At 44.4% G+C, this 23999-nt stretch overlaps 1 protein-coding gene across 8 annotated transcripts; it reads right to left on the bottom strand.

Moving 5' to 3' along the window:
- Positions 1-205: 205 nt before the first annotated feature.
- Positions 206-23702, bottom strand: LOC139389312 (uncharacterized). Of its 8 annotated transcripts, XM_071135950.1 has the most exons (12): positions 23457-23679; positions 19677-20282; positions 10792-10839; positions 10427-10681; positions 10119-10160; positions 9713-9811; positions 3134-3238; positions 2907-3011; positions 2711-2785; positions 2153-2323; positions 1962-2034; positions 206-1854 (listed from the first exon to the last, which is right to left on the bottom strand). In XM_071135950.1, exons 1-11 carry the CDS (start codon positions 23499-23501, stop codon positions 1972-1974), a joined length of 1614 nt encoding a protein of 537 aa, XP_070992051.1. In that variant the 5' UTR covers positions 23502-23679; the 3' UTR covers positions 206-1854; positions 1962-1971. The 8 variants fall into 8 exon arrangements, with proteins under 8 accessions (XP_070992051.1, XP_070992052.1, XP_070992058.1 ...); XM_071135951.1 differs by lacking the exon at positions 2711-2785 and having other exon boundaries at positions 23457-23702; XM_071135957.1 differs by lacking the exon at positions 19677-20282 and having other exon boundaries at positions 23457-23653.
- Positions 23703-23999: the final 297 nt, after the last annotated feature.

The raw sequence follows: 23999 nt of genomic DNA, 5'->3' as shown, positions 1-23999 counted from the left end.
GTATCAAAGCACTTTTGTGGGGAAAAACTCTTTCTGATTGGCTGGGCCTATGTCATGGGAAATCAATAGATTAGGGCCGAATGAATTTATTTCAATTGACTAACTCAGTAAAATTGTTGAAATTGTTGCATGTTGTGTTAATATTTTTGTTCAGTATACATCTGATTACTACATTTAATGTAGAATAAACAGGCCAACAACTGGATCACGGTGAGTAACATCTTTATTCAAAAAGGTGAATGAAATCCAACCCAGCATATTCATTACATAACTCCTCATGGTATCTTCCAGAGCACGGAACCGTGTACGCAAACTGTGGTTGTACCACATCTAATGGTCTATACAAAATAAAATGAGAAAATATCATTTTAAAAAACAAACATGATCTACAAGCCCCCATTTTCAGTGGCCAGATTTGAGTGTAGTTAATTGAACGTTAAAGCTGAACTCCAGTCTCCTTTTCACCTCATTTAACACCTGATTTACTTAAAAGGCTTAAAAGGCACATCTCAATAGGTGGTCCAGGCAAGTCATAACGTAGCATAAGTAGGGGGGGGGGGGGGCTTTCCTCTTTTGTGCCTCTATTATTTTGACCCTTTATTGTGTGTACTTTACTGTATACATACTTGGGATATCGCTTTTCAACAGTAAAAGTTAGAAAATCACCAGAGGACGTCTTTAAGATAATCTGGCCAGAGGGCCTGAAAAACTTCACACCCTTTCTCATTGCCCAGGGCAGACTTTCTCCAACAGGACTGTAGACACATTGTCAGTGCACAGTGAAGAGGATGGGTATGCTATTCAATCATCCAAACTGCTCGCAAGCGTCTGCGTAGCCAGGCGCTAAAATAGAACTTGGTTTTATTTTTGGCACGTGACACGCTGTAAGTCCTGCATCTCCCAACTCTTCATTGGTTTTTAGGAGTATAGACCCACGTGGGTGATTGAAAGCAGAACTGAGATCGACACTCTAGTCCAGTTGATAGTGGTAATGCACCTTAAAGTTGGTTACCAACCGCCATATAAAGTCCACAGAAGAAGACTGAAGAATGAGAGATTACTAGAAACTAACTAGGTTTCCACTTTTATCTGTGGATTAATTGTTGGAGTAGAGGACACACTATTTTGTGTTACTCAAAATGGGTCAAAATTCTACAAAGATCCAGGGAATAAAAAGGACCTTGTGCATTTCAGGTAAAGTAACAACCCAATATTTATATCCCAGAACAAATTAGTTTGCAACAGCGAGCTAGCTAGCTAAATGTCCATGAATGTTTCATGTGTTTCAACCTGTCCCCAAATTAATATAGTTGGTTCAGAGTTCGTTTTGATATTTCAACGTGCATGTCCTGATCGCGTCTGGTGTGGATGGACAAAATCAGCATGCATGTGATGGAGCACGCAGACACACGCTCGTGCCCGGTGTAGTCAGCATGTAGAAAATACGTACAAGGAAATACCCCTCCCATCCATACAAACATGGTCCAAATGCGAAGACAAGTCATTTCCACATTCATTAACTTTACAGTATCCATACACAATGTATGGCATTTACAATCGATGGTAATCCACAATACATGCATTACGATACAGAAAATCTATGAAAGAAGCCATAATTTGTTCATTCCAAATATTCACATTCTGATCCAAAGACTCTTATTCCCCCGCCTTGATGCCGCATTAAAATGTGTTTGTTTGATTTTATTTTGGTGAGAACCTAAGCAGGAAAGGCACTGAGTGTTGGATGTTAATAAATTCCCGGCGGTCCCTTGAAGCCCTAAATATTGAAAAGTCAAATTTGCTGGTCGGCTCCCCGTGAGGCTCTCTTCAGTCCTCCATACTGACTGAGGAAATCTATGGGGAGACAGAAACAATAACAGAATGTTAATGCCAATTTTGACCCAACGCAAGTGCGTGTGTTCAAACGAAGCGTTTCGGGAGATTGAACAACAAGTCCTCACCTGCAGAGATCTATCCCTCAATGGCCACCTCAGTTGCAGTATGTCCATTCAATGCTGCCTCTGCTGGGATATCCTAAAGAACACGGGAGGGGTTTAGATGGGAATGTAAGAAAGGAGGTGGTTGATTTACAATACGTGTAAAGACAGATCGTAATTGATTGGGAAAGTTGGATACAGTCGTGTGCTCTTACCACGGAGGCGAGCTCTACGGGCGCAGAGGCGAGCTGCGTGTGACACTGCAGTTCTGAGATGACAGGCTGGGGGGCTGAGAAATGCCCAGAGAGGACATCCAGGGCAGTATTCTCATCCGTGGCGTCCTTTTTGGATTCGATTTCCATCTGGGCTTCAATTCCCTCTTTAGCCTGCAAAGGCAACACACCCAGTCAATGTTGAGCGCACAACTAAAATCAGTAGTCACACCCACTAGATGACATGCCTGATGCAATAAAATGAGCTGGAGGAGCCCACAGCCCAGGAAATGAACAGAATGTAAAAAGGAAGACCACAAGGGGGGAGGATTGATCCAAAGATGGGCGAGAGAAACTCACGAGGAAGCAAGAACTCCTGGATGGGCACATTTCAAAATGTGCGAGAGCATTCAGATGAGAGGATAGCCTGCACCAAAGTATTTGATCATATGTTAGTGCTTAATATACCAAGGTGATTGCGTAAAGAGTTGGTTTGAGTCATTATTATAAATTAGTCTGAGTAGATGAAAAGCTTGTAGGTTATTATGGTTTAACTCTGACCAGCAGGTCCTCCGGAGAGTGCCGGTAATCGGGTGGAAGTGTGTCGTCTCTCTCTCCCCCATCTTTGTCACCTGCCTCCAGAGACCAACCAGACAACGGGGTTACAGGAGTAAGCGTGTCTCATGTCTGCTTTACCAAAACTACATCTGGCATTGGGCACCTCAGTCTCTGCATAGAAAACAGTAGGATGACTCACGGCGATGACTTTATCAGCTGTGACAGGGGCGGGCTCAGATACTGGGGGGACGTTGTTCAGCAACTCCGATAGGGCCTCAAGTGAATCTGTTGGGACTGCGAGCACCTGAACAGAGATGACACGCAGTCAGACTTGACGGGATGTCAGCAGGTGATTAAAGGTGTGCCAAAACGACATCCTTGTGTGTATGTGTTAAGAGTAGGTATGATTTGGAGCCCGAGTCTCACCTGCTCCTCAATGGCGGGCTCAGCCATGGCTGCCTCCAGAGTGGGGACAGATTCTGTGATGATAAAGTTGTCGGCCACTGTATCGATGACAGGGTCTACTGGGGCCTGGAGAGCATAGGACTGTTACACAATGTTCCAATTCTAACTTAACTTCCATTTCTCCTTTCTTACTGAGAAAAGTAAAGGGACTGAGTAGGGATATGACAAATGGGAAAACAAATCTTAGTGTTTAGACGGCCATTTATCGGTTTTCCGTACATATTTCATTAAATTCCATGTGAATTCACAATGCAGAATATGGTCCTATTGCGTATGACCGCTAGGGGGCAATGAAGTTTTATCTACCGCAGTCATAAACTGAATCTCAAACCGAACACTTGGCCCCTAAGCCTTTTGTCGAGGGGCCATTTGTTGTGTTCGATAGTAAACCACTCGAGTCTGCAAGCGTTTTGGCAAAAATTAGCATGCATACATGTTTCATTGGCTGAAATAAAAGTTCATAGAAATGTTCCATACGCACAAAAAGCGTATGTTGTGCACAAATTTGTTTACATTCCTGTTAGTGAGCATTTTTTCCTTTGCCAAGATAATCCATCTATCTGACAGGTGTGGCATCTCAAGATTCTGATTAAACAGCATTATCATTGCACAGGTGCACCTTGTGCTGGGGACAATAAAAGGCCACTCTAAAATGCGCAGTTTTGTCACACAACACAATGCCACAGCTGTCTCAAGTTGAGGGAGCGTGAAATTGGTATGCTGACTGCAGGAATATCCACCAGAGCTTTTGTCAGAGAACTGTACTACCATAACCCTCCTCCAACTTCGTTTTAGACAATTTAGCAGTACGCCCAACTGGCCTCAACCACAGATAACATGTAACCACACCAGCCCAGGACCTCCACATCCGGCTTCTTCACCTGCGGGATCGTCTGAGACCAGCCTCCCAGACAGCTGATAAAACTGTGGGTTTGCACAACTGAAGACTTTCTGCACAAATTATCAAAAACGATTTCAGGGAAGCTCATCTACGTGCTCTCCGTGCAGTTCGGCATTGTAACCGAATTCTGTGGGCAAATGCTAACCTTCGATGGCCACTGGCATGCTGGAGAAGTGTGCTCTTCACAGATTAATCTTGCTACAACCTAGCCTATGAATGAAAGTTTACAACGTAGGTGCACACAGGTCAAGAGAACATTTTATAGGTAACACATGGACAGACAGTGACACATTCAATACCGCCTTGCATATTCTTGCCTGCATCAAGCTGATATAGGGTGTAATCATTAGTCCAACAGTTGCAAACGAGAGTTTCTATTAAACACTCAGGTATGTTTATCCCAGTTTTTTCAGTTTAAGAAACTTTTTTCAACAGAATTGGCGGAATGAATACACTGCTGATCACGCGTCAACACCATTCACTTTAATAACAGCCACGTTGTATTCCTTCTCGCATCTATGCACTCTCCTCCTCTCACCTTTTCCCTTCGTCGCTTGTGGATGTCAATGCACAACACATCAGCTGTATGTGACCAGGCGAAAAAAACCTTTCCAAGCCAAACCATATCATAACTGCTACACACAGCCTACATCGTTGTCACCATATTAGCTAATGTAATGTCATAGTCAACACAGCCAATAGAACTAACGTGATAGTAAACCTGCTACAATCAAGAAGTAACGTTATAGTGTACAGTCAGTAACCAGTTTAGGTCAATAAATTACTAAAACCAAAAGGTACCTTGACTTGGAAGAGTTCCAGTGTTGTGCTAGATAGTCATAGCCAGCTAGCATAGCACCCCTCTTTTTGAGCGGGGTGTTTGAGAAGGCTAAACTAGCTAGCTGCATTTGCTAGCTAAGTAAGTGAAACTGAAAAAGAATGACCCTCTCTCTCTCTCTCTCTCTCTCTCCATTTTGGAAGGAATGTATTTGTTCAAAACTGTTCAACTATTGCCTCTCTTTGAGTAAACTACTCACCATATTTGATGTACTGCAGTGCTAGCTAGCTGTATCTTATACTTTCAGTACTAGATTAATTTTCTGATCCTTTGAGTGGGTGGAGAACATGTCAACTCATGCTGCAAGAGCTCTGATAGGTTGGAGGACGTCCTCCAGAAGTTGTCCTAATTACTGTGTAAGTCTATGAAAGGGGGTGAGAACCATGAGGCTCATAGGTTTTGTATTTGTATTTATTATGGATGCCAAAGCAGCAGCTACTCTTCCCGGGGTCCAGAAAAATTAAGGCAGTTTATACCATTTTAAAAACATTACAATACATTCACAGATTTCACAACACACTGTGTGCCCTCAGGCCCCTACTCCACCACATATCTACAGTAATACATCCATGTGTATGTATAGTGCGTGTGTGTTTGTGTCTGACAATGTTTGTGTTGCTTCACAGTCCCCGCTGTTCCATAAGGTGTTTTTTTTATCTGTTTTTTAAATATAATTTTACTGCTTGTGTCAGTTACCTGATGTGGTCGTTGTCATGCTGGAAGACCCAGCCACGACCCATCTTCAATGCTCTTACTGAGGGAAGGAGGTTGTTGGCCAAGATCTCGCGATACATGGACCCATCCATCCTCCCCTCAATACGGTGCAGTTGTCCTGTCCCCTTTGCAGAAAAGATTCCCCAAAGAATGATGTTTCCACCTCCATGCTTCACGGTTGGGATGGTGTTCTTGGGGTTGTACTCATCCTTCTTCTTCCTCCAAACACGGCGAGTGGAGTTTAAACCAAAAAGCTCTATTTTTGTCTCATCAGACGACATGACCTTCTCTCATTCCTCCTCTGGACCATCCAGATGGTCATTGGCAAACTTCAGACGGGCCTGGACATGCGCTGGCTTGAGCAGGGGGACCTTGCGTGCGCTGCAGGATTTTAATCCATGACGGCGTAGTGTGTTACTAATGGTTTTCTTTGAGACTGTGGTCCCAGCTCTCTTCAGGTCATTGACCAGGTCCTGCCGTTTAATTATGGGCTGATCCCTCACCTTCCTCATGATCATTGATGCCCCACGAGGTGAGATCTTGCACGGAGCCCCAGACCGAGGGTGATTGACCGTCATCTTGAACTTTTTCCATTTTCTAATAATTGCGCCAACAGTTGTTGCCTTCTCACCAAGCTGCTTGCCTATTGTCCTGTGGCCCATCCCAGCCTTGTGCAGGTCTACACTTTTAGCCCTGATGTCCTTACACAGCTCTCTGGTCTTGGCCATTGTGGAGAGGTTGGAGTCTGTTTGATTGAGTGTGTGGACAAGTGTCTTTTATACAGGTAACGAGTTCAAACAGGTGCAGGTAATACAGGTAATGAGTGGAGAACAGGAGGGCTTCTTAAAGATAAACTAACAGGTCTGTGAGAGCCGGAATTCTTACTGGTTGGTAGGTGATCAAATACTTATGTCATGCAATAAAATGCAAATTAATTACTTAAAAATCATACAATGTGATTTTCTGGATTTTTGTTTTAGATTCCGTCTCTCACAGTTGAAGTGTACCTATGATAAAAATTACAGACCTCTACATGCTTTGTAAGTAGGAAAACCTGCAAAATCGGCAGTGTATCAAATACTTGTTCTCCCCACTGTACCTTATCAAGCATTTCATACATATTATCCAGATACTGACTGTTAGCACTTGGTGGTCTACAGCAGCTTCCCACAAGAATGGGCTTTAGCTGAGGCAGATGAACCTGTAGCCATATTACTTCAACAGTATTTAACATTAGACTGTCTCTAAGCTTTAGAGGAATGAGGTTCTGAATATCTGTCTTTTCGGTAGATGGCATAACCATGTATTGCTACCACTGTATCTAAGTGAGTTTCAGAGATAGTCAGAATATGAATGTCATCTGTTACAAGCAAGTTATTAACTTCATGGACCTTGTTTCTTAGGCTACATATGTTAATATGGGCTATTTTTAGCACTTTTCTTGGTTGCTTGATTGTTTTTAATGCTTTATTGGGAAGCTTTTCAGAGGTAGACTTACTCATGTTATTTACATTGGAGCTGATAGTGCATGGTGAGATGCATAAAGTGGTCTTCCTACTATTGCACACCGCCTCAGTGCTAAAAGTGTTACTCTGGTTTATAGGCTCATGATTACTGCTTACAATAGCTGTAGAATAAACAGATGCATTTGGTGCAATTAGGGCTACATACAGTGACTTGCGAAAGTATTCGGCCCCCTTGAACTTTGCGACCTTTTGCCACATTTCAGGCTTCAAACAAAGATATAAAACTGTATTTTTTTGTGAAGAATCAACAACAAGTGGGACACAATCATGAAGTGGAACGACATTTATTGGATATTTCAAACTTTTTTAACAAATCAAAAACTGAAAAATTGGGAGTGCAAAATTATTCAGCCCCTTTACTTTCAGTGCAGCAAACTCTCTCCATAAGTTCAGTGAGGATCTCTGAATGATCCAATGTTGACCTAAATGACTAATGATGATAAATACAATCCGCCTGTGCGTAATCAAGTCTCCGTATAAATGCACCTGCACTGTGATAGTCCCAGAGGTCCGTTAAAGGCGCAGAGAGCATCATGAAGAACAAGGAACACACCAGGCAGGTCCGAGATACTGTTGTGAAGAAGTTTAAAGCCGGATTTGGATACAAAAAGATTTCCCAAGCTTTAAACATCCCAAGGAGCACTGTGCAAGCGATAATATTGAAATGGAAGGAGTATCAGACCACTGCAAATCTACCAAGACCTGGCCGTCCCTCTAAACTTTCAGCTCATACAAGGAGAAGACTGATCAGAGATGCAGCCAAGAGGCCCATGATCACTCTGGATGAACTGCAGAGATCTACAGCTGAGGTGGGAGACTCTGTCCATAGGACAACAATCAGTCGTATATTGCACAAATCTGGCCTTTATGGAAGAGTCGCAAGAAGAAAGCCATTTCTTAAAGATATCCATAAAAAGTGTAGTTTAAAGTTTACCACAAGCCACCTGATAGACACACCAAACATGTGGAAGAAGGTGCTCTGGTCAGATGAAACCAAAATTGAACTTTTTGGCAACAATGCAAAACGTTATGTTTGGCGTAAAAGCAACACAGCTCATCACCCTGAACACACCATCCCCACTGTCAAACATGGTGGTGGCAGCATCATGGTTTGGGCCTGCTTTTCTTCAGCAGGGACAGGGAAGATGGTTAAAATTGATGGGAAGATGGATGGAGCCAAATACAGGACCATTCTGGAAGAAAACCTGATGGAGTCTGCAAAAGACCTGAGACTGGGACGGAGATTTGTCTTCCAACAAGACGATCCAAAACATAAAGCAAAATCTACAATGGAATGGTTCAAAAATAAACATATCCAGGTGTTAGAATGGCCAAGTCAAAGTCCAGACCTGAATCCAATCGAGAATCTGTGGAACGAACTGAAAACTGCTGTTCACAAATGCTCTCCATCCAACCTCACTGAGCTCGAGGTGTTTTGCAAGGAGGAATGGGAAAAAATGTCAGTCTCTCGATGCGCAAAACTGATAGAGACATACCCCAAGCGACTTACAGCTGTAATCGCAGCAAAAGGTGGCGCTACAAAGTATTAACTTAAGGGGGCTGAATAATTTTGCACGCCCAATTTTTCAGTTTTTGATTTGTTAAAAAAGTTTGAAATATCCAATAAATGTCGTTCCACTTCATGATTGTGTCCCACTTGTTGTTGATTCTTCACAAAAAATACAGTTTTATATCTTTATGTTTGAAGCATGAAATGTGGCAAAAGGTCGCAAAGTTCAAGGGGGCCGAATACTTTCGCAAGGCACTGTAAATTAAATGACTTACATTGTGTTTGCCAATGCCCCTAAGATCGTGTACATTTGATGCATCATTATGATGACTCATTGTCACAATGGTAGGGATTAACTGAGCTGGTCTTGGATCATTTACCAGTCATTGTTTCAACGCAGCCTTGAAATGCGTGGATAGAGTCCAGGAGTTCAGCCAATGTACGCAGAGGAGGACAAAAGCTAGCTGTCCTTCGGCTACACCACAGTGCTACACTAGAGAACGGTGTTGAGGCTACTGTAGACCTTCATTGCAAAATAGTATGTATTAATCAATTATTTGGTGACGTGATTATGTTTAGTATAGTTATCTAAAAAGTATAACTTTTAAAATGTTTTAGCATTTTTAATTTTCTGAAAATCACTGAGAATGGTCCTCCCCTTTCTCCTCTAAGGAGCCTCCACTGATCAGACATGTCACACATTGAGCATGTTTGGAATGCTCTGGATTGATGTGTACGACAGCGTGCAGAGCAGGCTGTTCGTTGCTGTTGCTTGCCTTTCTCTGACATTTTTCAAACTTAACGATGACGAGCAAAGTGCTTTATATCTAATAATTTAAAGATGCATCTCTTCAACTAACGTTACATCATTGTTGCATTAGTTTATTATGCAATTTTCCCTTTATGATGATAATTTAGTGATAACTGCACTGTGATTACAATTTTGTGGAAGCTAACTTTTTCGGTTATGTATTTTTTCTTAACGTTAACGTCCCAATTTTGTTTAACATTCACACCCCTAGGACTGAGAAGGCTTAATGCCATGCCTTACCTCTACAAGGGGCTCTGAGGGAGCGACGTTGGCTACGGGGGCTTCATGAACTGGGGCTACCACGGGCTCCGACAGCGTTTCTGGGATAATTTCTGTTTCCTGGAAGAGAGAGGTTGGGGACAGGTCAGTTTGATTCCAAAGCAAAAATTAGGCGACACATAAAAATCAACCATTGGTCAATACAGGCACGACAAGTTGAGCAAACACTGAAGTGTAACATTTGTGAAGTGTTCCAGCTTTCCACTAGGTAGAGCCATAGCCTTACTAATAGGAGCAATCACTAGCTCAAAAGCCCAGGCTGCAATGAGCTGATACGAACGCTTAGGAAATGGATCTAGTGGCATCTAAATATTTCCCATGTAAAATAAGTTGCACAATATTAAAGTAGTGAGAAAGGTCTGCTTACAACTGGAACCTCTTTAGGTGCCTCTGTCGTGACAGGCTCATCCTGGAACGAGGAGAAATTACTCATTAAAGACTCATCCAATCAAACAGAAAATAAATATCAGATGCTTTTTCTGAACGCTGTTTAAGAGAAAGAGGAAGGGTAAGGAACAGAACAAACCACAAATGATCACGCAGTACATGCACCACCACACAAGACAACATCAAGCAAAAGAACAAAGGACTTGAGTTGAGCTTTTTCAGGAAAGGCAGAGGTGTGAAAGCAGAGAAGGGTCGTTAGCGACGTAGCACGTTAGCATGATGTAGCACCTCTGTGACGACTGGGGCCTCCTCTACTTCAACTTCTTCAGGAATGGCATCTGCGTTGACCATAGGAATGACCTCAGCTTCAACCTCGGGACTGTCCGATGTGTCGATTACCACCTTTTCAGTTTCCACTACTGGGGCAGCTACGGCCTCGACCACGGGCCCGGATTCTGGCTCGACTACTGCCTCGACCTCCGCTTGGACCTTGGCAACTATTTCAGCCTCCACTTCGGCCTTCACCAACGGCTCGTCATGTGTCTAAACATGCAGTAGAACACGGTCAAAGACGCCACACACACGCACAAAAAAAAACACCATGCAACAGAACTATGGAACTATGGGTGATATACACTCAGTACTAGGTTTACCTCAAATTGGTCAGGAGCTGACACTGGAGCCTCAGGGATGGACGTGGCCTGCAAGTGGTAGAGAGAAAGAATTTGTTATTAATAAACATATTGACTGACTACTATAAGTAAATAGATAGTAGGTTTGGGACATAATGTTCATTTCGAGTCTAGGATAAAGCAATTCAGACTTGAGTTCTGACAACCACATTATGGCAGTTTATTTTAGAAACAGTGGTGGGTGGGTGGTGCCCAATTGTTGTGTTTTTCAACCCATGTCTAATAATGGGCATGGTTTTGAAAAACACATACATTTCAGAGATCATAAATCTTCCCTTGGAAAACACACTAGAGGTGCAAACACGCAAGGCAAGCTGCCACGCCCTCCCTCTTCTCTCCATGTCAGGCAAGAAGAGAACAAAGTTCAAGAACAAAGTTTCAGTGAGCAATTCAAGGTCATTTATGTGAGCAATCCGGAGTTGTGGGGTCCACACTGTTATTGCATTCCCCTCGTGAACTGCGCCCTAGTCCATGCGTGAGGAGTTGGTCGTCACCACTTTCCTCATTGCCCCTACCCTTAGGGTAGTGCCAAGAATGAAGAATCGAGGAGCTCTTTCAGTGGCAGAGAGCCGAGAGACATGCAGAGGTCGCCTTTATATGACGATTGAAGTGATGCCGTGTACGCAGACTTGCGCAAACCCCCAGTGCTGGAAGTTTCATTCTCAGTAGGCCAAGATGTACTACTGAAATGGAGGCCATCAACCCCAGCACTCAGAGGCATGTCTTGATCATAACCGAGCACTCCCTGTGGAACAGGGAAAGGCACTGTTGGAATTACTCTTTGCCTGATAAGAGAGAGAATCCAGCATTATGCCTATGTATTTTATTCTCTGTGTTGGCACCAAACAACAAATTTTCTGATTGATCTTGAACCCTAGCTCTGAGAGGTGGGTTACAAGGGAAGTCGTGTCTTGAACCCCTGCACCCGGGATGGGGTGCATAGCAGGTTTCCCAGGGGTGTGAGGGCTGTCTCTTACACACTTGCTGAATAATCTACCCTGAATGGGACAGCAAGGCTGTGCCTTGAAAATAAAACCTTCGAAACCTTGTGTGCTGGCAGCATGCTTATGTGAAAATAAGCATTCTGCAGGTCGACTGAGGTGAACCAGTCACCTCTACGAATAGAGCGAGACAGCACGTTGAACATACACTGAGTGTACAAAACATTAAGGACACCTTCCTAATATTGAGCTGCAACTCTTTTGCCCTCAGAACAGCCGCAATTTGTCAGGGAATGGACTCTACAAGGTGTCGAAAACGTTCCACAGGGATGCTGGCCCTCGTTGACTTCAGTGCTTCCCACAGCTGTGTCAAGTTGGCTGGATGTTGTTTCGGTGGTGGACCATTCTTAATACACATGGGAAACTGTTGAATGTGAAGAACGCAGCAGTGTTGCAGGGAACCAGGAAGTACCGGAAGAAAAGCAGAGGTGGCTCTCTGCCGCTAGTATGGCCCTGATAGCCACTTTGCGTAACAGAGATTTCCTCAAGTATGCGTGCCTAGTTGCCAGTCGCTACTGATGCCAAAGTTCTGCACGAACTGCAGTCGTAACGCTTCGTAACCATGGACTAGACCCAGGGCTGGACTGAACATTCACGGCAGTTCCCTGCTCTGGTGATGAGTAGCCAGCAGGTCAGTAGAGTCTCGCTCACCAGTGGTGCCGGAGCACCCTCTGGTCGTGATGGAGCAAGTCTCCTTTTTATTGTATTTTTGCTCTGTCCTTGGCATGATGCCTGGATACAGCAGACTTTTTTTATTGAAAAGGGGAGTGTTAACACACTTAAACTAGGGGACAGTGTTGGTGGCGATGGACAATTAGTCAATACCCGGGTCTACGGGGCAGGCAAAAGTTGAAGGCTTTGCCCTCCTCCTTTCAAAGAGTTGCACTTCTGCCGCATGGCGGAGACAGCCGGCCCAAACAGTTCCCTCTGGTTGACGGGAGCGTCAAGATAATCTGCTTTCTCCTTTTCCGACAGGCTGGACAATTTGAGCCACAAGGCTCTCTCTTCTACCACTGTCTCATGGCGTGGCCACAGCCTTGAATGGCGCTCCTGGAGGCTCGGCGGTTGAGGTCTGTGACGACACAAATCTCATCCCAAAGGTCTGGGTTAGGCTTACCGATAGCTTGGAGATTATGCATTTCTAACATCAAATCAGCCTGCTAAGCCAGTAGTAGGGACATAATGTTCAATGCCAGTACAGAACGTGTGGCAGACAAGTAGAACTTTTGGTAGATGGACACGGAAAAGCGGTCCATCTTACCAAGGAGAGAAGTGTCTGTTAGTGATGAGGCATTGGGGTTGACGGAACATTCATGCTGGCAAAAAGTCTGGTTTGGATCTTGCCGATCAAGAGGCTGTTCCAATTGCGTTTGGCTTCTGCCACGCAAGCTGGGATGGCTGAGAGGAGTTTCTCTCATGGGATGGTGCGATGGGGGAGGTCCCTGCCATCGTACCAGTCCCTCTCTGCGCTGCCATCGCTGCCCGTTTGAAGATATCAATGAGTGAATATCTGTCATCCGCCATCGATGCCCCACTAAGGGCAGAAGAGGACCTAGAAGTAACGGTGTGTGCCTCTTTGTCCTCTTCCTCTATCTGGAGGAGATCATGCCATTGTATTCTTCGATGATGAGGAAAACTAGGTGAAGGTCCTCAGGATAGCCATCCATGGTGTCAGCCCATGAGGTCTGGTTCTGGATGGTTCTCTCCCCGCTCGAAGGCAGTGTGGGAGAGGAATCACATTGGGCTGCTCTGCACACTCTCTGACAGAGGGTGATCGCAGCAAAATCCCCACAATGGATACATGACCGGGCGTCCTCGAATGCTGCATCCTCATGTTCAAGACCCAGGCAGATGACATGCCCTGCATGGGCACGGATGTACCGGCGCTGGAGCCAGGGCCTGGGCCTTGCTCGGTACCCCTTGGGCTGAGCTAACAGGTGCAATGGCTCTAAAAAAAAACAGCTAATCCGAGAACAAAGTGAAATGTAGCTAGAATTCACCACTTGGGCTAGTAGCCTAGCTAGTTAGCACAAAGTTATCCAAAGGAAGCTAGCGCTATGTTGGTCATGCGATGACTAAAAGCGTGGCTCTCGACTGATAAGCTGTGAAGCTAGGACGGTCGGTTTAGTCAATGCAGCACGGTAGTGGGTTGAGCTAAACGAGAGAGCGAGCTAGTAATTCCATCTTTCCAGGTAGAAAAAGTTGGTAGGATAGCTAGCCAGACTAGCTAAGCCGTGTAGCTAAGCTAGCCATGTCCCGTAGCTAACTAGCCAAGTCTCAGCAGCTAGCTACACCAGGAGACAAAAGCAAAAGCTCGTTCTTACCCCAAACAAAAACTTTCCTTTCGGTGAAGTCACCAAACACAAAAGCTGAAAAACCTGCGCTCAGCAGTGTAACTTTAAAGGCACACCTGTGAACAGTTAGGTCCAATGCAGCCATTTTTATTTTAATAACAAATCATTTCTGGGTAACAAGTACCTTACTGTGATCGTTTTCTATTAAAACGGTCAAAAAGAAACAAAAATGTATTCTTAGCAAATAGCAATTTCTCAATAAATTTTTTCGCTAGGACTGTCTGGGAGTGGTCTGAGTGGGGAGAGGAAAACTGAAAATTAGCTGTTATTGGCAGAGGTTTGGAACTCTTTATTGGTCTATAAACAAACGAAAAGCATGGTGATGTCACCATGGAAGGCCAAAACACCATCCCACCAATACAGGTTGACATTTCAGGCGGTCATTTCAAACAGCCTTTTCAATAAAAACAGCATTGTCATAATTTTCACAATATTATTCCATTTAGACATTTATTAAAAATAAATCACATTTACATAAGAATTCAGATCCTTTACTCAGTACTTTGTTGAAGTACATTTGGCAGAGATTACAGCCTCGAATCTTCTTGGGTATGATGCTACAAGCTTGGCACACCTGTATTTAGGGAGTTTCTCCCATTCCTCTCTGCGGATCCTCTCATGCTCCTTGAGGTTGGATGGGGAGCATCGCTGCACAGCTATTTTCAGGTCTCTCCAGAGATGTTCAATCAGGTTCATGCGCAGGCTCTGGCTGGGCCACTCAAGGACATTCAGAGACTTGTCAGAGCTCTGTCAGGGTAACCATCCATCCGGTTCTTGGTCACCTCCCTGACCAAAGCCCTTCTCCCCCGATTGCTCAGTTTGGCCGAGCGGCCAGCTCTAGGAAGAGTCTTGGTGGCTCAAAACTTCTTCCATTTAAGAATGTTGGAGGCTACTGTGTTCTTGGGGCCCTTCAATGCTACATAAAACATTTTTTGGGGTACCCTTCCCCAGATCTGGGTCTCAACACAATCCTGTCTCGGAGCTCTACGGACATTTCCTTCGACCTCATGGCTTGGTTTCTGCTCTGACATGCACGGTCAACTGTGGGACCTTACATGGACAGGTGAGTGCCTTCCCAAATCATGTCCAATCAATTGAATTTACCACAGGTGAACTCAAAATCAAGTTGTAAAAACATCTCAAGGGTGATCAATGGAAACATGATGCACCTAAGCTCCGAATACTCATGTAAAAAAAAAAAATTTTTTTTTTTTTTATATACATTTGCAAAAATGTATGAAAACCTGTTTTGTCATGATGGGGTATTGTGTGTAAATGTTGAAGAGGTCAAGGGGTCTGAATACTTTCAGAATGCACTGTAGCTTGGCTACAGCTGTGTAGGGTGAGGGAGGGGCTATGGGCTACAGGTCTTCCATTTACTCCGAAACAGCAGCCTATATTCACACAGCTACAGCCACAGTAGCCCCCTCATATCCCTAGCTGTGTACCAAAATGGTCGGATCGCAGCTCGTCTCGCAGGCCCCATAAATACTCAAGGAACAAAATGTACTAAACTGATCCAAGTGCAGCCCTTTCTATCTGACAGATTAGTTTAACCTATTCAGAGAATATTATGTACATAAAGTTCCTAGTACACATCCCCTTCCCCCTCCTTCTTCCTAGAAGCCAAGTTCCTGTTTTTACTGTAAAAATGTAATAGGGAACAATATAACGTCAAGGTAAAAAACTAGAAATCACCACAGAAATGCTAACAGAGCTAAATGACACCCAATGCCAATGGAGGGGAACTTCTGGAGAGCTAAACAGAGAAATGATTGGGAGAGATAGCCTGTCCTATTCTGAAGAGGCTTTCCCCATATGTTAAATGCGTCCACATGTAGGAGATGAGAAGAGAGAGACGGCAGTTCTGAAATCATTTTCTAAGATAATCCATCCACCTGACAGGTGTGGCATATCAAGAAACTGATTACACGGCATGATCATTACACAGGTGCACCTGGTGCTGGAGACAATATAGGGCCAATTTTAAATGTGCAGTTTTGTCACACAAAATGCCACGGATGTCTCTAGTTTTGAGGGAGCGTGTAATTGGCATGCTGACTGAAGGAATGTCCACCATAGCAGTTGGCAGAGAATTTAATGTTCATTTCTTTACCATAAGCTGCCTCCAACATTGTTTTTGAGAAATTGGCCGTACGTCCAACCCGGCCTCACAACTGCAGACCATGTGTAACCACGCCAGCCCAGGACTTCCACATCCAGGTAATTCCCCTGCGGGATCGTCTGAGGGGGGTAGAGGGGGTGTATTTCTGTCTGTAATAAAGCCCTTTGTGGAGAAAAACCCATTCTGATTGGCTGGACCTGGCTCCCCAGTGGGTAGACCTGGCTGCCATGTGGGAGGGCCTATGCTCTACAAGGCCCACCCATGGCTGCACCCCTGCCAAGTCATGTGAATTAAGGTTTATCATGTGAATTTAAGATTAGGGCCTAATGAATTTATTGACCGATTTCCTTATATGAACTGTATTTGTATTTAAGGCAGCAGCTACTCTTCCTGGGGTCCGGCAGAATTAAGGCAGTTATACAACATTATAGTACATTCATTACAGAATTCACAGCACACTAAGTGTGTGCCCTCAGGCCCATACTCCACTACCACATATCTACAACACAAAATCCATGTGTACGTGTGTGTATAGTGCGTATGTTATCATGTGTGTGTATGCATGTGTCTGTGCCTATGTTTGCGTTACTTCACAGTCCCCGCTGTTCCATAAGGTGTATTTTTACCTGCTTTTTAAATCTGATTCTACTGCTTGCATAAGTTACCTGATGTGGAATAGAGTTCCATGTAGTCATGTCTCTATGTATTACTGTCTGCCTGTTCTGTTCTAGACTGGGGGACTGTGAAGAGACATCTGGTGGCATGTCTTGTGGGGTATGCATGGGTGTCCGAGCTCTTTGCTAGTATTTTAAAGACAGCTTGGTACCTTCAGATTTTCAACACCTCTTACGAAAACAAGTAATGATGTCAATCTCTCTTCCACTTTAAACCGTGAGAGATTGACATGCATGTCATTAATGTTAGCTCTCTGTGTACTTTTAAGGGCTAGCCGTGCTGCCCTGATCTGAGCCAACTGAAATTTTCTCAAGTCCCTCTTTGTGGTACCTGACCACACTACCTGACAGTAGTCCAGGTGTGACAAAACCAGGGACTGTAGGACCTGCCTTGTTGATAGTGTTGTTAAGAATGAAGAGCAGCGCTTTATTATGGACAGACTTCTCCCCATCTTAGCTACTGTTGTATCAATATGTTTTGACCATGACAGTTTACAAAAAAACTTAGTCAAATCTTTGAAATTGTTGCATGTTGCGTTAATATTTTTGTTCAGGATAATTAAAATACTGAGCTATATTGTATGCACATTTTTTATGGAAATGTATATTATGTCATACTAATACAATTGCTCAGAGAAAGAGATTTTGTTGAAACAAGTAATATCATTTTTTTCTCAAAACGGTAGAGGTCCAAAATGACACGTTTTCAATACCTCACCTTGCGAGAATAACAGCACTGAGCCTTTTCCTAAAATGTTTTATGAGTTGGAGAACACGTTGGGAGGGATCTTAGACCATTCCTCCATACAGAATCCTCCAGAGTTTCTTGATATCCTTTATCTGCACCTCTGGACTGCCTTCTTCAATTCAAACCACAGATTTTCCAATGGGATTCAAGTCTGCAGACATGTTGATTTTGTGGCCAATTAACTATTTCTTTGTGGATTTTGATGTGTGATTGGGGTTATTGCCTTTCTGGAAGATCCACTTGTGTTCAAGTGTCAGCCTCCTGGCAGAGGCAACCAGGTTTTGGGATAAAATATCCTTGTACTGAGTAAAGTTCACGATGTCATTGACCTTAACAAGGGCCCCAGGACCAGTGGAAACAAAATAGCCCCATAACATCAAAGATCCACCACCATATTATACGGTAGGTACGGGGTTCTTTTCTGCTTATGTATTCTCATTTCGACACCAAACCCACCACTGGCTTGGGAGGCCAAAGAGCTCAATTTTCATATCATCTAACCAAAGCACCAGTTCCAATCCAAGTGTCAATGCCGTTTAGAAAACTCTAGGCGTCTGCCTCACGTGCAGAGGCACTAGGTGATCAATCCATCTGCCAGGCAGCAAGAAGGCACCGAGACTTCCATACCCCCACACTCCTTTTGTTTAAATACTCAAGCGCTCTCCATTGGCAGTACCCCTCCCAAAAACTCTGTCTGAATATGAGGCCCATGGTGAAGACACAATGACCGACAGACCAGAGCCACCAACTGTCCACTCTTTATATACCAACGTGTGTGTGTGTGTGTGTGTGTGTGTGTGTGTGTGTGTGTGTGTGTGTGTGTGTGTGTGTGTGTGTGTGTGTGTGTGTGTGTGTGTGTGTGTGTGCACGGTCTCAGCGCTCCTTTGTTAAGAGTGTAAGGATTTGCAATCTCATCAACTCAATAAAACCATCCTGATACGGGTTGTGTATAACACATCCTCTATGCGTGTGGATGCGCCTAAAGTAAAGCTTGTGCCTATAGGTCTAAGGAGCATCTGACATGTCCATGGTATGTCCAGCAGCATGGGGCTGGGGAAAAGAGGCATTTTGACCAAGATCCAACCATCGTGTATAACCACCCCCTCATCCCGTGCTCCACACACATGTCAGCACACACACGTCATATGTGGTCATAGCTTAGCTACAGCGAGGGAGGCACTTTAGAGACACTATAGCAGCTGAACAAATTTCCAACACAGGACACTGAACAAGACAAACAGCTGCATAAACTAAACTATTACGATGACACACTACCAACATTTAACTTTCATAAGATTGAAACTTTCACACACCGAAGGATAAAGCTACTTGCGACCCGCAAGTACAGATGATTGTGTTTATTGCGGGTCGCAAGTAGCTTTATCCTTCATTGGCTAAGATGATTCATCACTAAACCTTAATACAGATGTAGGATCTTAATTTGATCACCTTGTTACAGGAAATGTTAAACACGTTTGTAATTTCCACTTCATTTTCCCATATGAAAAATGGATCAACCCCTACAAAAATGTCCATTAATTATGATCTACATAATAATTCAAATGTCCTCTTGTTGCAGGATTATTTTCCTGCTGTAGCAAACTGGCTCAAATTAAGATCCTAGATCTGTACAGCTCCAGAGAAATGTAATCAATCTCATTTTATACAATTACTCTCACCACAATCTTCTGAAAAACACAAGTGAAATCAGTTTTAAAACAGACACAAATCATTTACACTGTAGACCATGTTAATGTACCCGGCAATATATAGTGACTGCAACAGAGGCCCTGCCCACTCTCTGTGTACATGTACAGCCTCTTAAATAGAACACACTGTTCTCTTACTGCCCCCTCTCAGTCCCTTCCCAACACGCCAGAAACTGCACCTGACCCCATATACTCTCCGTCCGCAAACAAATTCAAAATGGGAGAGGGCCTTTACCTCCATTACTAGCTCCGTCTTTGGAATGAAGCTTTCTTTAACCTCCTGCACTGCTGCAGTTTCTTCTGTAGGTGGCCCCACTGCAGTTTCTTCTGTAGGTGGCCCCACTGCAGTTTCTTCTGTAGGTGGCCCCACTGCAGTTTCGTCTGTAGGTGGCCCCACTGCAGTTTCTTCTGTAGGTGGCCCCACTGCAGTTTTTTCTGTAGGTGGCCCCACTGCAGTTTCTGCTGGGACTTCTACAACTGGGACTTCTTCTGGGGCTTCAACTGGGCCGTCGACCACATCTGGGGTTTCAATTGGGGCTTCGACCTCCAATGTGGCTTCTTCAGCCTCTACTGGAGCTTCGACTGGCGCCTCAACTTCAACCTCTGCTGCCACCACTTCAGCCTCTAACGCCGCCACCATAGGTTTCGGCTCCGGTACCTCGACTGGGGCCAGCAGCGCTACAACGGGGACGTTTACTACTCGAGTCTGTATGGGGACAAGCTTTGGACACTTTGCCACTTCTTTGACTTTAACAGGGGGGGCCGCCACAGCAGCCACTCCTGGGGTCCCTTTGCCAGTGCCAGCAACATGCTGCTCCTCAAGGACTTTCCTCTGGGCCTGCTGCTCAACACACAGAGCGAGCGAGCGAAAGACAGAGAGAGAGAAGGGTGTCAGATTAACTTTACCTTGAATCACTCCACTTTGATTAAACATTGAAAGATGTAGAGAAAAAATTTACGGGGAGAGGACTGCTGAAGGTAATCCAGCCAGAGGGCTGTTAGTTATTGAATTCCTCATCTAGTTTGGGTTTGATGGGGGGGGGGGGGTATTCGATGAAATACCAGGGATGCCAAATTAGGATCAACATGTTTTCCCAAAGGGGACAGAGGACTAAACCTTTGAGCTATGGCGCCGATCAATGGGGCAGGGGGGGGCGGCAAACTAGTTAGATAATGGCAGTAAATTAGCTGAATCGGAGTGATTCTGACAGGTCAAGTCAGGCGGGACCGAAACCTGCGAGTCAGCAGGGCTCAGGGCTCCGGATGGGGCCCCGCGTAGCAGACAGTAAACTAATCGCATTATAATCCGGTTACAATCATACCCTACGCCTCGTTAGCTGCAAGAGACGACCGGCCAGCCAGCAGAGTTTACACAGCCCACCAAGTGCATAAGCCCAGTGAGTGTGCATACAAAAACAGCTCTGCCTTTAGTCTGTCCGTCAGACCAACCCCTCCCTGCCCCTTTTGTAATGGTACGATTTCGAGGTTTTTTGAACCCGTCATCAACAGGACTAGTCTGAAGGACATTTACTAGGCATCATCATCCTTTGGAAATAAACTAGAAAAACTGTTTTGAAAAGGCGGGGGAGCACAAAAAAAGCACATGTTATGAAAGTCAGTAAGCAGAACATGAGCCCTAGTTAGTGCTCGGAGTGTCAATCAGCAAGAGACCTCCCTTCCACGCACCTCCGTAGATATCTAGAGCACGCAGAGGTGATAAGGCTAACTGATTTGGGATACGTTTTTATTTGGGCTTCTGTGAAAGGTTTCACGGCACAGGCCCTAAAAAAGCAGTCTGGTGGAGGGCATGCCTACGATTCATTACCAAATACAGGCTTGGTTTGAGTGGAGTCTTGCCAGAAAACTAGGGGGAAGAGAGTGTTTAGGAGAACTTCTTTCTCACCATATTGAGAAGTATTTGCAAGGGATCGCTAGTGTAGTGCATGTACAATGTTAGGCCTACTGGCTTATTGCTGAGCTATGACAGAGCTCTGGATAACATTACAACGGAAAGTCACAAAGGGAATTGAAATGTTGTGATTTGTAGAATACACATTCAAGTTAGTTTATGTGAAAGGAAGAATACATTGTGAGAAGGGTTACAGAGAACTGTCCTGTTGCTGCGTTACATTATCATGCTGTAAATGGAGGAGGAGCACGTTCTAAAATGGAGGATACATGAAACTCCTAGACTCTCATCACCCCCCCCCCCCACACACACACACACACAAATGAAAGGATCTTCAGCCCCCCCACCCAAGCACAGAGTGTGCAAAGCATTGTGACAGTTATGTGCACGTTTGTAATGCCATCCCACCTCTGATTAGACAATTGCGAAAGATGGTTGAATAATACAACCAGTAGTCCTAAATTAAAATGCTCTAATCCTGTGCACGACAATTAAATGAATAGGTGACAGTTTAGGCCTAAATGACTGGCCAAGCAATTGCCGCAAACATAGAGTGCAACCCACTGTGTTGTTCTGCACAATTTGCGCCAATAATGTGTGCTAGTGATAAACCTTAAAATCAGATTTACAACAAAATCTCAGAACCAGCATGGCCATGTCACAGATTCTTTATAACAATTTATAGATATGGCATCCCGAGTGGTGCAGCGGTCTAAGGCACTGATCAGTGCTAGAGGCGTCACTACAGATCCGGGTTCGATCCCGGGCTGTGTCGCAGCCGGCCACAACCGGGAGATCCATGAGGCGGCGCACAATTGGCCCAGCGTCGTCCGGGTTAGGGGAGGGTTTGGCCAGCTGGGATGTCCTTGTCCCATCGCGCTCTAGCGACTCATTGTGGTGGCCGGGTGCATGCACGCTGGCTTCGGTTGCCAGTTGTACAGTATTTCTTCCAACACATTGGTGCGGCTGGCTTCCGGGTTAAGCGAACAGTGTGTCAAGAAGCAGTGCGGCTTGGCGGGGTTGTGTTTTGGAGGACGCATGGCTCTCGAGATTCGCCTCTCCCGAGTCCGCACGGGAGTTGCAGCGATGGGACAAGACTAACTACCAATTTAATATTACGAAATTGGGGACAAAAATGGGTAAAAAGTACAAAAAAGTTGATAACCTACTTGGCCAAGTACACAGCGAGATCAAACTTTATGCATGGCCCTTAATCATACATTGCCAACTAGGCGCACCGTGCCTGGTACCTTACAGAGCCAGGAGTAGACTAAATAAAACAGTTCGACAAGCAGGGTGCTGGTCATGTAGCCAGACGAGCTACATCCAAAGCCCATCATGTAGCTGGGTGGATTGGGATATATGGATTGTGCAACCTGAACTCAGGGTTAGATGTAACAAAGTAAACAAAAATCAGGGAGTTTAAATTTGGTTGTTACATTTGGTATGGTATTAATTTGTGGATGTCCATCATTCATTTCGTATGATGTTACAAATTACAATTTGTATGATATGTTACGAATTGCAATTTGTTGTGGTTTAGGTAGGTGACTACTAGATGGCTAACGTTTAGGGTTAGGAGTTAGAGTTAGCCAACATGCTAAGAAACCTTTGGATTGCTAGATGTTCGCGTTATACACCCACCCATACACTCCAACATCCAACCAACTCAGACAGCCATAAGTAACCTTCAGTCTTATGTAACCATACCAAACACAACATATCATACTAATTTGATTGTCCCGAATTATCGTTTACCATGTTACGTCTCGCCTATGAGACCAGGCTGATGGATTGGAAATTATATTGGCAGTGGTTTCTTCGCATGCTTCAACCAGTCTTTTAAAAAACTATCCGTAATTTAGAATGTGAAAAACTATTTAGTTTGCCTAAAAAGAGGTTTGCTCGATCATGGTCAGGATCATTCATCCAATGATATATTGTTTAATGTTTGGTGAATTTCAATGGATGAACTGTTCAATGCACGTCGACTACCAGAGTGGAGGGGAACACGTGTAGCATGGATTACAAAAAAATAAAATAATCATCAAATCATAATTAGCTATAATATGGAGGAACTGAAGGAACCCTGGTGTGCGCACTTACCACCCTCCTCATGCGGCGCTTGTTCTTCTTCCTTTTGCTGGGCATGTTCGTGTTTTTGGCTGAAGCTACAAGAAAGAATTAAGAACTTTGATTTCTGTCCTCCCCGGAGATGGAGAAAGTGTGCGTCGGCAAAGCGGAGACTGTCACAGTAGCACCGGTCTGATGACCAGATGTTACTGATGGACGGAACATTGTGCATCTTTTTAAAGCACTCGTTGTTGTTGTTTTTTCCATCTCTGCCTGGACCTATCGGGAGGAGGATGGTGGAGGGGGCGTTAACGATAGAGGGGTGTGTGCGCCCCTTGGTTGATAGGGTCCAGTAGGCTTGCCTTGTCCGCAAACTGGCGTTGTTTTCTGATGTTATGTAACGGTTTTGTCAAGAAGTGATACAGCTTTTGTCAAAATGTACTTTTCGTAGTAAGCTTAGGAGAATTTACGCAGCAGGTATGGATAATGAATGTAGCAAGTTATGATAATAAGGTTAAAGTTAGGAAAAGAGTTAGGGTTAGCTATAAACCCACCAAAATCTAAAACTGTATCCAT

Source organism: Oncorhynchus clarkii, chromosome 30 (genome assembly GCF_045791955.1).
Source record: "Oncorhynchus clarkii lewisi isolate Uvic-CL-2024 chromosome 30, UVic_Ocla_1.0, whole genome shotgun sequence".
Classification (NCBI taxonomy): domain Eukaryota; kingdom Metazoa; phylum Chordata; class Actinopteri; order Salmoniformes; family Salmonidae; genus Oncorhynchus; species Oncorhynchus clarkii.
This window is presented reverse-complemented; position numbering and strand designations above follow the sequence as displayed.